Genomic DNA, 14,612 nt, shown 5'->3' with positions numbered 1-14,612 from the left:
CGTTGACTCTCCTCCACTTCCTCCTTCCTACCAGTGATGAGAAGCAGATGGACAACGGACGAGCGCTCATTATGAGGGAGATCATTATCAGGCATTTCCTGGACGCACAGCGTCCTGTGGAGGAGAGCGTGGGTTTGAAGCACGCTTGCTATTCAGTGAAGCAATTTCAGCTGATACCCTCCCCCTCCCCCCAGAACACACACACACACACACACACACACACACACACACACACACACACACACACACACACAGAGACACCTTTGCAGCAGCTGTCAATGCAACCAGAACAAACAAACAAACAAACAAACAAACACATGACAGGATTATAAAGTCTGAGCTCCACCATCGAAGCTGTTGTGGTGACAATAAAAAAAGACTTGCAGTAAAATCATTGCACCTGTTGACTGACTGAAAACATTTATGCGAGCCAAGTCTCTCTCTCTCTCTCCCTCCCAGAAAGCCAACTTGTACAACAGTTACGAGTGGCGGTGTCAAGTTTCAACCGTCTCTCTGGGCCAATCAGAATGTAGTTCCTGGTTCCTGCCTGCCTGCCTGCCTGCCTGAATACACCTGTGTGAACCAGCACCCTCGAGCTCAGTTTCCATGATAACAAGTGTGAGCAACGACGTGTGTGTTTGTAGAGAGAGAGAGAGAGAGAAAGAGAGAGAGAGAGAGAGAGGAAGAGAGAGCGGGACGACTCTGAACAACACCTCGGAAAACGTAAGTGAACACTTTCAGGCATTTGTGAAGTGATATTGCGTTGGTTCGACTCACAGACTTGCGATAGTTCCTGAGTGCTGACGCTTGTTGTGACAACAGGACTTGTGCAGAACAGAACTGCATACAAACTGAATAACAACTTTCCTTTTTTTGTTACTCTATGAAATGCCCCAACGCTGTCGGCTGCTGATTTGGTTGAGTTTGGCTTTGTTGTTATTGATTATGCGAGCACACACACAGTGACAGGTCACAGTCACATTCCAGTGCAGTGGTGGAAGGGAGCTGGCGGGGCAGCTGGATGGCTTTCCAACACACACACACACACACACACACACACACACACACACACACACACACACACACACAAAACGGCCGGCCGTAACTCTGCAAAATAGGGCGCAGATTAGTATCTTTTATCTGCGGCAAAAACCAAACCACACCCGTTCATCACTCAAAACTAGTCAAACAGACACTTACAAAAGGCACTCAGAGGAACTGTTGGGACTTGAGCGCTGCAGGGGGAAGAAGAGGTGCAGCCCATTGCTGCATGTGTTGCACCTCAGGGCGGGGGTGAAGGTACAACTGACTGACTTTTTTTGTGTTTTAAACGCCGAAGTAAGAACATGTCTCTGTATTGCGAGTTGCAGATCACATGTAATGCGGCAAATGACTCGGCGGCCTCCTAGCAGCCGCTCCAGCTGGACAGTAAACATTCACCCACACAACTATGTTGCCTTTCCTGAGAAACGCTCTTTGAAGTGCTTGGAATTTCTTTTCTTTTTTTTTTTTTTTAGTAACAGGGGAAAAACAAATCCCCAAAATCTTCATACTGTCCGTCCTGTACTTAAAGCTCAGGGATTTTGTCTATATCAGACATACAGGTCAGACCTGTGTGTCTGATATAGAGAAAATAGCTCAGCTTTAAACACACTGTGACATGTGCACCTCAGATGAGCATCTGTAAATGCTGATGTCATCACGTGTCAGAAAAATCACCTATTTCTGCCAAGTGCCTTTGATGAAGCACTGTCAGCTTACATGAAGAACACACCTTTTTGTTTCTTTTAAAAAAAAAACGTCAAGTCGTGAGAATTTAAAGTCAACGCATCACTAGTTGACCTAACTGGAAGTGCTGTGAGGTAATTTCCACGTCAGACTACTTTTAACTCTGCGGAAACAGCAGCACAAGCAGTGGCAGCGGCACTCAGGCCGGCGGGAAGTGGGGTTTCCCCCTCCGAATAGAGAAGAAGGCGACTGACAAGAAAGCGGGGTGGGCGGCAGGGTAGGGTTGTGTGTGTGTGTGTGTGTATGTGTGTGTGTGTGTGTGTGTGTGGGGGGGGGGGGGGGGGGGGGGTCAGCGTTAAGGTGCCTGTGAATCCCCCGGCTGTGTGAGCGAGAGACAAGTAGTGAGTCGCCCTGGTTCTCAAGATGAAAGAAAAAAAAAATGCTGCCTGCTTCCTGTTAGTTTGAACCTTGAGCTGGGCTGAGCTGTGTGACGACTAGTCGAGGCAGCAGCAGCAGCAGCAGAAGAAGAAGAAGAATGATGATCACCGACATGGTTGTCAAATCATAATCTTGTGTCTCAGCTGCTTTTTCCCGCCAGTCCTGGTAGGTTCTCTGCTATTTTTTTTTAAAGTTGTTTACAAAAATAGCTGAATTGCAAAACATCTTCCAGGCAGTTCTCTCACGGCTTCTTTTCCATCACTTTGGCTGATTCAACACGTGTGACTCCATACGTGGAATTATGACTATTGATGAGCAATTTAAGATTCACAAGGTAACACAGAAATTTGCCGGCCGCATGTGTGCTTATGTTACTTCTTTCAGTGGCTGTGATTGAGAAAGTTATGTTTTCTTTTGTCTTTTATTACAAAGAAGAAGAATGTGTATCTTTTAAACAAACAAGCATTTCCCCCCCCAATGTCAGCAGTCGAAAATACAGATATTTGTGTATAAAAGTACAGGGAGTAAAAGTAAAGCGATGTCTCAAACCAAGTTAAGAACAGATACCTGAAAAAAACTCAACGCACTTGTGCTTTGTTGCTTCCCACCACCGCAAGCAAGTCGCTGCATTTAATATCCCTGGAAATACACCAGGTCGCTCTCAGTCTGGGTTATTCATCCACTGACCGTCCGACCGCTGCATCGGCTCTCTGCAGGAGCACAGCTGGTTCCTGGGACGGTGTGTTTTTCAGACAGCCCGGCCCCTGTGAAAGCCCTCGTCGTGGCCGCGATGGGCCGCCGTGATACCGCTGTTCACAAAACAACGGACGGACATCGCAGCTCGTCTCCATCAGATTAGGGGGGAGGAGAAAAGGGGACGACACACACACACACACACACACACACACACACAAAGAAAAGCAAGGTTGCGCGTGCGTACGATGGGTTCGCGAGGCTAGAGGTCGAAAGCATTTGTCAACACACGAGGGAGTCGCGAGAGGAGAAAAAAAAATCTTATCTGGCAATTATTGCGCGGGCGTTGCCGTTGCGCGCGCCCCATTGTGTGGGCACAAAGAGCGACGGGGAGCAAGACGGCGAGGGAGGGATACGGGATAGGTGGCCTGCACAATGAGGACCGTCGCATTCAGGCACACTCTCATATCCTCTCACTTGTTTCACCGCTGGACTGATGTGCAGTCATCCACACACCTTTTGTGCTGGAAAATAGCAGCTCTCTTGTCAGGCCCATTGTGCGCCCGCGGCGCGGCTCGCTCACTCGTTAGCTTGACACCCACTGAGGTATTGTGTGCATATACATTTTTGTTCTGAATCATTATCTATATTTGTACATATATCTATATTTCTTCACGTCCTCATTGCTTTCTCGTTTTGTCTGTTTGCGGTCGGCCGGCCTCGCCGAGCTCGTTACGTTGGAAAAAGGGAATTTATGTCATTCCTCGCTTTGGATAAACAGCTCCCGCCGAAGTGGCGGACTTTAGTAAACGGCGGCGCGAGGATGTTTTTCCGACTCCTCGGCGAAGCGGAAAAAGCTGCCACTTTAATAATGAGGAGGGGGGGTGGTGGTGGTGGTGGTGGTGGGGTAGCAAGTGACAAATGATCTGGCCGCCTTCTTCCCTCCCTCACTGCCGCCTTTGCCCGCTGTCAGCCTCAATCTTTTCATGGAGTGAGCCTCCCCTGCAACACTCATTGTACCGCCCAACACCACCACCACACCACACCCAAACTCCATCGCACTGGCTTTGCTGTTTATTGCTAGCGTGCTCTAGCGTGCTAGGACCGAGGGCCGCAGAAACTCTGCGTCCCCTGTGTGTATCACCAGCGTCGGAGGAGGGCGGAGGTGGGGGAGGGGCTCGTTATCACACCGACAGGTAGAGGAGGTAGCTTGCGTTGCTTCGCGCGGATGCGAATGGCGTTTGTCATTTTGGGAATTGTGCAACGTGCAATGTGGCAGGCCTGGCTGGGCGGGCAGCAGGTATTAGATTGCCAGCTAATACTGTCAGCAGGCGAGCAGCGTCGGGCCAAACGGGGAGAGAAACAGGACGCCGTCAACCATCCAGCGGCGAGCAGGTTATGAGCGTCTCAGGGCGGCGCGACTCCGCTTTTCCCCTGATTTGCGAATTGCTCCATTTACCTTCCCGGGCTTGTTTTCTTGTGCGCGGGCAGAAGGCCTGTGTGCTTTATGAGCGAGCCACCAGTGATGTTGCAAATTGGGTCCGGCGTTAAAGAGCAAATTCAATCGGCATTCAAATGTGCAGGAATACATTAGCCAGGTTGAGGAATAACACGAGGCGTCGGGAGCCATTTTGATACCCAGGCAAGTGGACTGGGTTGATAAATATTTCCAAATTGGATCAGTTTATTATTTCACCCAAAGCGACTCTGAAAAGCAAATTGGATACAGAGGGGGGATTTTATTTGTGCCGCCTTATTTTGTTTGGGTTTTGGAGATTTAGTGCAGCTATTGAAGAGGCCGCAGCGGCAGCCCTCACAACACTCCCTCAGCACTCATCCTCTGTCGGGCGATTAACATCTTCTTTCTCCCCCTTCATACAACAACCAAAATAGTTCTCAATGCCGTCGAGCTAATGTGGCATGAAGATAATGCTGTTATGGATGGGGCTCTACCTGTTCCTGCGCGGCGCCCCCACGGGGTAGACATTTGTCTCGCAAGCAATTCAGTCGACGTCGGCCGCCGCGGTCGTGTTTAAAGTGGAGATTAGACATTTTGGCGCAACTCCTAATTCTCAGGGCCTTTCATAAAGCTGTCAGAAACCTCGGCGGAAGAATGATCCCTCATTTCAATTTGCCCAATAATTTCTTGACTCACTCCCTGGCGTGCCAAATGGAACGTTTCCTAAATCACTGGGATTTATCTCGCGGATCCATCTGGTCAAGAGCCAGCAGAAAGCATTTTAAAAGCAACCTAAAGTGAACCTTCAAACTCCCTTCCAGCCACTCAAGCGCACCCGTTGCGTGCAACATGTTTCCTTCCTTGTTTCAATCTCAACTTCCCTTCTTCTGTGTCACCCTCTTCTTCAGTCGTGAAAGCTGATTAGTTACGCAGTTTGTTATAAAAGAAAAGCTGGTCTGGAAAACACACTTTATTTTGGCAGCGTGGATGGTGGTGAAAACCTGAGCCATGCACTTAACTTAACTGAAGGTATGGACATGCTGCCATTCCTTTTTGTGTTTATTACTGATCTGTCTGATTGCCTGAATGCCATTTTCTTTCTTTCTTTCTTTCTTCTTTTTTTTTTTTTTCTTTTTTTTTTTTAGCTGTGAGGCAAACTGCTGTTCTTAGTGGCAGCCTGCTTCTTAAATTGTTCCAGTATTGAGCGAAAATGCGGCAGCCCAACAATTAAACATCAGTATCAGCTTTATTGGCAGTCGTACAATTGCAACAGTGTTGTTTTTTTTTTCGGGCAAAGTGGTCATATTCCTATTCAGAGTGATGAAGAGATTGTTTTTTTTTTTCTTTCGCTAAAAAAACCAAATATTAGAAATGCTCTATTACTCTAAATATTGCTTCTCCATCTCGGTTGTTATTCTTGTTCTGTTAGTCCCCCGGCTGGCTTCACATCAAGCTTGGTGAATTTCTTTTAACCGTGCTGAAGAGGGGAAAAAACAAAACAAAAGTCCTGCTATGACAGTGGAGGGGAAAACCAATAAGGCTTTGATGAGTTTTTAAATTGTCTTGAGTTTTCAATAAAACGTTGGTGTTTCAGCAAATGGAGCCCCATGATTTGGGCGCGAGATAAAAGTATCTGGTTAAACAAAAATGATCTCCTTAACAGTGGCTGTCGGGCTCCTTCCCTTTGTGCTCTCAGTGTATTCAGAGTTGCATTTGTGTCTCCTGTCAATAGCCAAAGCAAACTCTCTCTCTCTCTCTCTTTCTCTCACTCTCTCTCTCTCTCTCTCTGTCTCTCTTTCTCTCACTCTCTCTCTCTGTGGACTCAATGCGCTTCTTTTCCAAGGGAGGCTATTTCTCTCGGCCCCAACATGTGCAGCCGGACCAGCTTTAAACCAATTACCGTCCCCATTCGTCACCCAAAACATGGCATAAAAATCTAAAAAAATAAATTAGGTCAAGATTGCGACCCCCTTTTTCGACAACGCAGGTCATTTGAGTTCCTTGCACGCGCCTGTTTAGCGCAGAGGAAACAAGGACACAATGGGCATCGCTTACAATGCGGAGGTGGCTCCCGTCCCACTCAGGGGTCAGCCGGAGGGGCTTGCCACTGCGGTCTAACTCAGTGACCCACCGACAAGGCTTCTTCCGTGGAAGGGAAATCATTCTCACGTTTCCCATTTAAAAATATCGCCATTCATACGTGCTGGCAGCAGCTGCGGGCTTTGTTTCGCCAGGATAAAAACATGTGCCTTTTTCGTCTACGGAGTCTGTTTGGATGGCGGTGCCATGAGGAAGTTGTCCAAATTAGAACGCAAGGAGAAGAAACACGCGGCCATCTGGTCAAATCATAAGTTTCACTTATTGAAAAATTGTTTTTTTGTCGCCGTTCTTTTTTCGGCGCGAGTGCCATGCGACACCTCACTCCCGCTGGTTGGTCTCGGGATGGAAAATGTTGATGAGACACTTGTTGCCAGCTGACTGTGTCGAAATTCCGGGGACAGGTTTTTTTTGCTGAGCGCTGTGAGAAAGGAGGCCTCCCTTCGGTGACCCCTCCGCCGCGGCTCACCTCGGATAACGATCTGGATTTTGCATGCGCGCTCTTAAAAGCTGTCGAAGCAGCACAAGGACTTGTTAGCCCGGAATTTTCAGTCTTTTTTTTCCCACTGACTTGCAGCGTGTGATGTTGGAACCCAAGGAGCCAATAATAGACAGCATTGCCGCCTGCCGTCATGCCCCCCCACACACACCCCAACCCCGCCGATGCTCCTCCCCATCTGTGAACCGAAACACCAAGATTTCGCACACCTCAGCGACTGAATATTAATAGTAGATATTTTTAACTTTTTTTCTCTTTCTCTTTCCCTCCCCTCCGCCCCCTCCGCAGCAGCATTTGAAGATGATGCGATTGCTGTTCCTGTGTCTGCTGCTGCTGCCAGCTGCTACCGGTATGTTCTCATCTCTGTGATGATTTCAGGTGATAAACATCTAATCAGGGCCTACGCTTCCCGGAGCCGGCGTGTGTTCCTTCACACTGCCGGTGCAGATTAACTTTTGAGTTATGCCGCGGCGTAACGGGGATGAGGCGCAGCGGCTGAGACAAGTTCGCACGTGGTGGAGAACTAACGGCTGGGAGAACTTGATGAAATTAGCAAAACGAAAAAGTAGCAAAAAGAAAGCTGCCAATTGAAAATGAAGAAGCAGAACTTCGGGAGTTCCTAGATCCAAAACGTGGTGTATTTACACAGTAACGCACAGAGCACTGACCTCTTAATGAACGACTTCTCGCCTTTTCAGGAGTGTCGCAGCCCAACGAGGGATCCGCTGATGGAGGTAAACAGAAATAGTTATTACGATGCCGTGCAATCAGCAGCAGTAATCAAAACCCCCTGTAATTGCGGGGACCCGCTCTGATATTTGCTGCCCGCTAAGACTTGACTGTGTCCTTCAGGTTGTTTGTGTTCGACGTCGCAGATGCCTATCGAGCCTTATCGCTTCGATGACACGATTCTTAAAATGGCATGTCAAGGAATCAGAGGAATAGAAAACTCTTATTTTGCAGCCTGTGTGCCCTTGTAGTTTTCATTTCAAGGTTTCCCTTCCTGCTCTTAAATGTCAGAGTCACTTTTGGTCAAGTTTTCCATCAGCTTCTCAGTCATGTTATCGGTGCAGTTGCCTGTTTGCGGTTTTTGCTGCAATTCTAATTTTTTTGAAGGCCACGTTAATGGAGCCTAGTCTTGAAGGAATTTTTAATCAATAGTGCAGCTAAAACGTTACTTAAAGAATACTGTACAGTAGCAGAAGCCCTTCCACACTGAGAAATGCTGAGTTTCTGTTCTGTCTTCACGCAAGCGTCTAATTTCATCTCATTTCACAGATATGGATGATGAAGATCTAAATGAGGAACTGGGTAAGTTAATGAGATCACTTCCCACACGGGGATTGAAGGGCAATATGGTTTCCACTGCTTATTTATTTATTTATGCATTTTCTTTCGACCGCAAACACTGTGCTAGCAGCCATAGAGATGAAGAGTGTCTGAAGGTTATAGCCTGTGTAATTATGAAGTAAGTCTGTCAGAGTAAGTCGTGGTGTGTGTGAGTGTGTGTGTGTGCTCCAGGCCAGTGAGATATGCGAGTGGACGGCGGGCCCTCTCAGCTCTCCCTCCTCACCTCCATTTAGCCCTGAATGAAATCAATTAGCCGCCTCCGGGGGCACCGTGGAGTCGCCGAAAGGCTGAAGAACACGTCAACGTCTCCGTCGTCCTGTCTGCTAATCGACATTGGCATTCTCATTCTCGCTCCGCTCCGCTCCCCGTCACTCCTCATCTGGTCGTTGATGGACATTTGATAGAATTACGGATGTGTTTAGAGCCGCCGGCCGCCGATCAGCGGCTCGCTGGCCTTCCAGCCACGACTCGGGCGAGACGCCTTTTCTCAACGACTTTTGGAACGCGCCAGCCAGAGCGTGAACCCGCTTTGCCAAAACAAACAAGAAAATTTGCTGCCGATACTGGAAGGAGTTTATTGCCCTTGCCACTTCCCTGATTGGGTGGCTAAATGTGGAGCTGCAGCCCGAGGGCGTTAGTCATTTAGTCTCTTGGTGTTTTCAAAAAGGCGGAAGTTGCGGTTGCTCAGATGTTTGTGCAAGACTATTTGTGGCTGTGCAAATTTGACTTTAAGTTAAAAATACACAAACAAATGCGCTGTTTGATGAGCTGAAGTGATGTCGGATGACTTTTGTTACCTTTGAGCTGAGCCCGGGGGCTTACGGCCGCGCTGTCTTCAGTCTTTATGCAAATACGGGCTAAGCCGCTGGCTGTAGCTTCATATTCCCGCTTCAGACGCAGGAGCCGTATCGATCTTTTCATCTTACGCTCGGCAAGACGGCAGATAATCAGATTTCACAACTCCAAGAAATATTCCACCGCCTCGACCCGCCACTGAAGCCTTAAACATCTGTTTAAGCGCGAATAATATCGTCCGCTCAATAATCTTCATCGGCCTCCCCTCTGTTTTGTTTTTCGCTTCTTCATTTTCTTTCTGTGTGCGTTTGAAGTGCAGCCGAGTGAGAAACGTGTCAGGGGTTCCAATAGACTGAAATCACCCTGACCAACAAATTTCCATTTCTCTGCATCTGCAGTCATTCCGAAGTCGCGCGCCGATCAGGGACACGACATGCACGCGGGAAAGACGGTGGGAACGGAAGACTCGTCAGGTGAGACGTAACTTGATGACGTTTAAACTCACGGCTAGTGGCCGCTGCTGCGCGCTTCGTGCACTCTCAACCCCATTTTATTTTCCTGTCACTCCCGCAGATCAGTTGACCATGATTGTCATCATCGTGGCCGTGGCGGCGCTGACCCTGTCCATCGGCGCCATTGTCAGTGAGTATCTTGCGTTTTTTTCACACCTAAAACTGGGTCTCTTCTCCACCGTGTTGACAAATGATTCGCTGGTGAGCCTTTGACAAGCTCCGCTGGAGAAACCACAGACTCCTTGTGTGCTTTTGGTGAACAAGAAGCTGTTAATTCCACGGCAAACACAAACTTTTCTCCTTTGCTGACGTGACCTTTTTCTTTTTTTCTTCTGCCCCCCCCCCCCCCCCCCCCTGCAGCCATCATGCTCGTAAGACGCCACATGCAGCATCGACAGCAAGGGTAAGGTCACATTTCTCCTTTCTGTACATCACTGTTTTATTTCTTTTCGTCCATCCATCCATTTGAGATACCTGCTCCGTCCTGCACTCGGGGTTGTGGGCGGACGGCGGGCCTGAGTGCAGGACGGAGAAGTTGTGGCAAATGGATGGATGGATTTCATCTGCTGGAGCCTCTCCCAGCTGTCATAGGAGAAAGGCAGGGTGACACCCTGGACAAGTGGCCACTTCACGGCAGGGCCACGTAGACAAAGTTCCCAATTCACACGCATGTTTTTGGAGTGTGGGAGGAAGCCGGAGAATCCGGAGAGAACTCAGCAGACACGGGGAGAACATTCAAACTCCACACAGAAAGGCCCCAGGTCGGGAATCGAACTCACAACCTTCTTGCTGTGAGGCGGCAGCGCTAACCACTGCGTCACTGCGTCGCCGTTTTATTGACTTTTGCACTTCGGAACAAAACAAAAAAAACGAAACGCTGGCCGCCCTGAAAAAAAAAAACAAAAACAAAAAAATCAAAAACAAAGAAAATACACGTTGCGCAGCATCAGGTGACAGAACCCGTCTGGCGGGTAACAGCCATTCTACCTGCATCTGCCAATTTTCCCCCACTTTGTTCGACTTGTCAGGATCAGCAGCAGCAGCAGAACAACAGTCGGTTGGCTGAAAAAAATAATAGAAAACAGTCTGCAAGCGGCTCCCGCCCATCGGAGCCCGTCTGGACTTGCAGGGCCCCCGAGGCCGTCGGGCCGAGCACGCCCCGGCCTCCGCCTCTCCACCTCATCCCTAGCAAACAATGGCCCTGGGACGCTGCCGCTGGATTGGTCGTGTGACTGCAAACAGGACTCGACCTGTTTGCAGGAGTCAAACTCCGCCGGTGTGACGTGAAAATATCGTAAACGCACAACTATCTGCCTGCAGCCATCGGTCGGCAAGAACAGCCTGGACCAGTTTTTCTGTCTCTCCTCCGCGTTGCTGCTTGTTCTCATGGCGGTGACCCCGAGGTCGGCTTTGCTGCACAATAAGCACGTTTCTCTTCTGTCTGAGGCCACAGGGGCTGCAGGCCGAAGGCAGGTGGGTCGCTTCGCTCCGCTGCTCTCTCTCTCTCTCTCCCCCTGTGGTGAAGACCAGATTTGGCAAAAGGATTCAGCACTTCTATACTTAAATGAATACTTAAGTAAAAAAAAAAAAAAAGTCCTGATTTAACTCAAGTAAAGGTAAAAATGACAGGTTCTGAAATGTACTTAAATACAACGTAAAAAAAAATTAAGCAATAGATGAATTGATAATTTAGCAAAATGAAAACATTTATTTTTTCAACAGCTTTAGTGCTCTTATAGCATAAACTAATAGTTATGACTAGCCATTATTGGCTGTTTACACTTTTAATGACAATAATCAATGTTAATTTCTACTTTTTATTTTTCTCTCTACTGAAAACGTAGTGAACAGTGACGCCAAAGCAGTGGTTCTCTAAAATCTCCTTCTGCTTTTATCTTGACCTGCACAACAGCGTAGTTCAAATAACTCCACTTTTTTACAACTGTCATAACAAGCGAAGTATGGAGTAGAAGGTACAGATATCTGTGTACAAATGTAGGGGGAAAAGTTGTCAGATTTTAAGTACCAATTCCTGAAAGATCTACTTAAGTAAAGTAAAGTAGAAATACTTTGTTACTCACCAGCTCCGGTTCAGGCCCCCGAGACTTTTTGGGTTAAATTCCTGCGCTGGATTACTGGCTGCCTCCCGGTGCTGCAGTCAGCTGTGGCAGTGTTTGTTGCTGACTGATCGCTCTGCTGAAAAGCGGCTTAATCACACGGCAACCTCTGGCTTGTTGGATCAACACGGCCTCGCCGGGCTTTTTGTGAGTCCCACCTGGGGATGAGCCGCGTTTTCGAGGTGACGACGTCGCCGCCGTGCACCTGTCAGAGCAGACGCGCTGAGCTCTGACTTTCCAACGTGCAACATGTTTTTTTTTCTCTCCCGTCCTGATCCGGAACCGAGAAGATGTAATAGAAAAATATCTGGAGGTTGACCCACTTTTTGCTCTTCTCTCTCTCTTCAGCAGGATCTACACTGTGCCCATCGAGCAGCGCCAGAAAGGGGTCTAGTTCCCGGTCCTGTCATGCGGCAGCGAGGAAGGGAGCGACTCCTTGACCCGGGACACTTCACACTTTGCACATTGAACTCGCTTCTCACCGTTCGCTTCTCACTCTTCACGATTCTTCCCGTCGTGCGAAACTGTATTTTTTTTACCCTTTCTTTTCCGCCACCATTGTCCAAGCCATTTTCTTTTTTAACTCCACATACACACACAAGCGTGGCCCAGTACACTTGGAACACGTTCAATATTTCTAATTGGATTCTATTTCAGAAATCCACATCAACGCTGTCAAACGCAGCTTAAGGCTTCTTTTGTTTCACGCGATGATTTCGTGCAGCTGCAGCAGCCTCCTTCTTCTCCTCCTCCTTCTACCTTTTTCCCAGCCGAACAGGCCCGTCCTCTGAGTGGGACAAGCCGCACAGGCCTAACCCCCCCCCCCCCCCCCCCCCCCCACTACATTCCCTCCCCCACCTTCCCCTGTTAACACATCTGACATCTTCTTCTCGTCGCTGCCCGTCAGGAGTGACAGGAGGCGGCTCAGCGCGATAACAACCTGTTTCCCTGCTCTCAAACAGCCACAGACAGAACGTGCAAACCTCCGCCGAAAGGCGGCGAAATTAATTGACAACATTGAGTGACAAGCTTTTTCTTCTGCACGGGCTTTTCTTCGGTTATTTTGCCTGCTGTGTGGCGCTCGCCACCGACTTGTAAGTGTCTTCGGAGCGCTGTTGGGCCCGGCGCACCTGCAGCGGGCCGTAAAGCCAGAGTCCGCAAACGCGTGCAGGAACCTGTTTCAGCCACAGGCAGCGTCCTTTTTTTTTTTCCAAGGGAATTAAATCAGCTCCGTCAAAAAAGGCAAAGCAAGGCACTGGCTGCCCAAAGAGGGAGGGAACCGTTTTGTTTTTTCTGTGTTTTGTTTGACAAATTTTTCATGCGTGTGGTTTTTGTCACAGGATTTTTGTAACAGAGTCAGCGCCCTGGAAAGCAGGCGTGAGGGGTTAAACGGCGGGTTCGTCAAAGCAGGTTCAGCCTTTTACCGCTTAATCTGGCCACGTAATCTTGCCACTGGGGCGGGGCTTGGCTGCAATCCTAGGAACAAAAAAGAAAAAAAAAAGAGAAAGAAATTCGTGTGCAGTCACGTCTCCATCGGGGCAACAGGTTCGCGGCGAAAAACAATGTTTGCTCACTGTCAGCGCATCGCTCTCAAAGTGTGGGTATGTTTCCAGTCTCAGAGGTGTAGCAAGGCCTGCTCAGGCCCCAGTGTCAGCATTTCAACAGGGAGGACAATCAGACAGAGCTTGCAGTTGAAAACATTTCAGCTTTTTTTTTTTTTTTTTATTGAAATCTTTAAATTTGTCTATGCTTTTATACTCACTCAAAGACTTATTACTGGTTAATCCTGTTTAAAATAAGGGAAGAAGGGAATAAGGGAACTAATTTCCTTGGGGTGACGCAACTCTTCTGTTATGCCCTTTAAATGTCTGTTGTTTAATGTGTTTTTTTTTTTTTAAGGTTATGTTGTTATCTTGAATTTGTTGAACTGGCTGTTCAGCCGTGGTTAACGTGTTGTGACCCCTCGAAAAAGAGCAAAAGATGCAAAGAAAGAAAATTTGTGTTTGACAGAACACCAGAAGAAAATAGTTTGGGAGGCAGAGAGCAAATAGCAAATGGAAGGTACCTTTTATCATTGCCCTGATTGCCCCTCATGTGTTGTCAAATTGAAAATATTCAAGGCTGAAGTGTATTTAGGGCCACTGTGTTAAAGGCGATGTCTGACCAGGCATAACTGTTTAAAGTGTTAAATATATATATAATATATTCTGTGTATTTACACATTTACTGAGCTTTGCTTTGTGTCTCTTGATTTAAAATATATATATATATATACGTTGGGGTTAATGTATACTATATTCTCTCATATATATATTTCTACATATATATGAAGGTTTGAGTTTTGGGTTTCCTCCTTTTTCCTTTCAATCATTTTTACAGACAAAGACAAAAAAACAGGTTGGGGGTGTGCAAACGAGTTATTTGCCAAAGTCTCTTATGTAAAATATTTTAGTGTCGCCCGCAGCCAAAAAATTAATAAAATAAACAAATAAAAGAAGAGAAATTTGTTCATGTCAAAAAGCCACAGTAAAATTCAGTCTGTACGTTCATTCATGCTAACCAAAGGCCAGGCACAATCACGAACCAATGTCCTCAAAACTGTCCCACACGGGAGACTGCATGTACAGTTGTCTTTATTTTCTCTCGGTGACAATCAACTGATGAATGCTGTCTGTATTTATGTTGACTGTAACATTAAACATGAATACGAATGTAACAAAATTAAATAAATAAATAAATAAATAAAAGTAACTGTTCTCTGTTTTGTCCACTTTGAGTTTGTCTATTTTGATGCCATGTGGATTCAGAGATTGCGTGTCAGTGGATCTCGTTCCATCTTGGCCTTTCCCTCATTGACCAGCGTGGAGGCTGTAAAAAGAGGCTGAGACGCAACCAAACGCTGCGGTCTAGTCAAGACCGGGACG

The 14,612-nt window shown here is 47.5% G+C and overlaps 1 protein-coding gene across 7 annotated transcripts; it reads left to right on the top strand.

Annotated features, from left to right (window-relative positions):
• Nucleotides 1-596: 596 nt before the first annotated feature.
• On the top strand, nt 597-14,449 carry LOC142888321 (uncharacterized). Of its 7 annotated transcripts, none has more exons than XM_076026515.1 (8): nt 597-723; nt 7,203-7,263; nt 7,613-7,648; nt 8,193-8,225; nt 9,458-9,532; nt 9,633-9,701; nt 9,932-9,974; nt 12,037-14,449. In XM_076026515.1, the coding sequence occupies exons 1-8, from the start codon at nt 607-609 to the stop codon at nt 12,080-12,082; spliced, it is 480 nt and encodes a 159-aa protein (XP_075882630.1). In that variant the 5' UTR covers nt 597-606; the 3' UTR covers nt 12,083-14,449. The 7 variants fall into 7 exon arrangements, with proteins under 7 accessions (XP_075882630.1, XP_075882647.1, XP_075882638.1 ...); XM_076026532.1 differs by having other exon boundaries at nt 598-723; nt 7,206-7,263; XM_076026523.1 differs by having other exon boundaries at nt 601-723; nt 12,040-14,449.
• Nucleotides 14,450-14,612: the final 163 nt, after the last annotated feature.

The sequence above is a fragment of the Nelusetta ayraudi genome, unplaced genomic scaffold (assembly GCF_046127955.1).
Source record: "Nelusetta ayraudi isolate G7.1 ecotype Tasmania unplaced genomic scaffold, CSIRO-AGI_Nayr_v1 ptg000003l, whole genome shotgun sequence".
Lineage (NCBI taxonomy): Eukaryota > Metazoa > Chordata > Actinopteri > Tetraodontiformes > Monacanthidae > Nelusetta > Nelusetta ayraudi.
The sequence above is the reverse complement of the archived record's forward strand: the minus strand, read 5'-3'. Positions and strand labels throughout refer to the sequence as shown.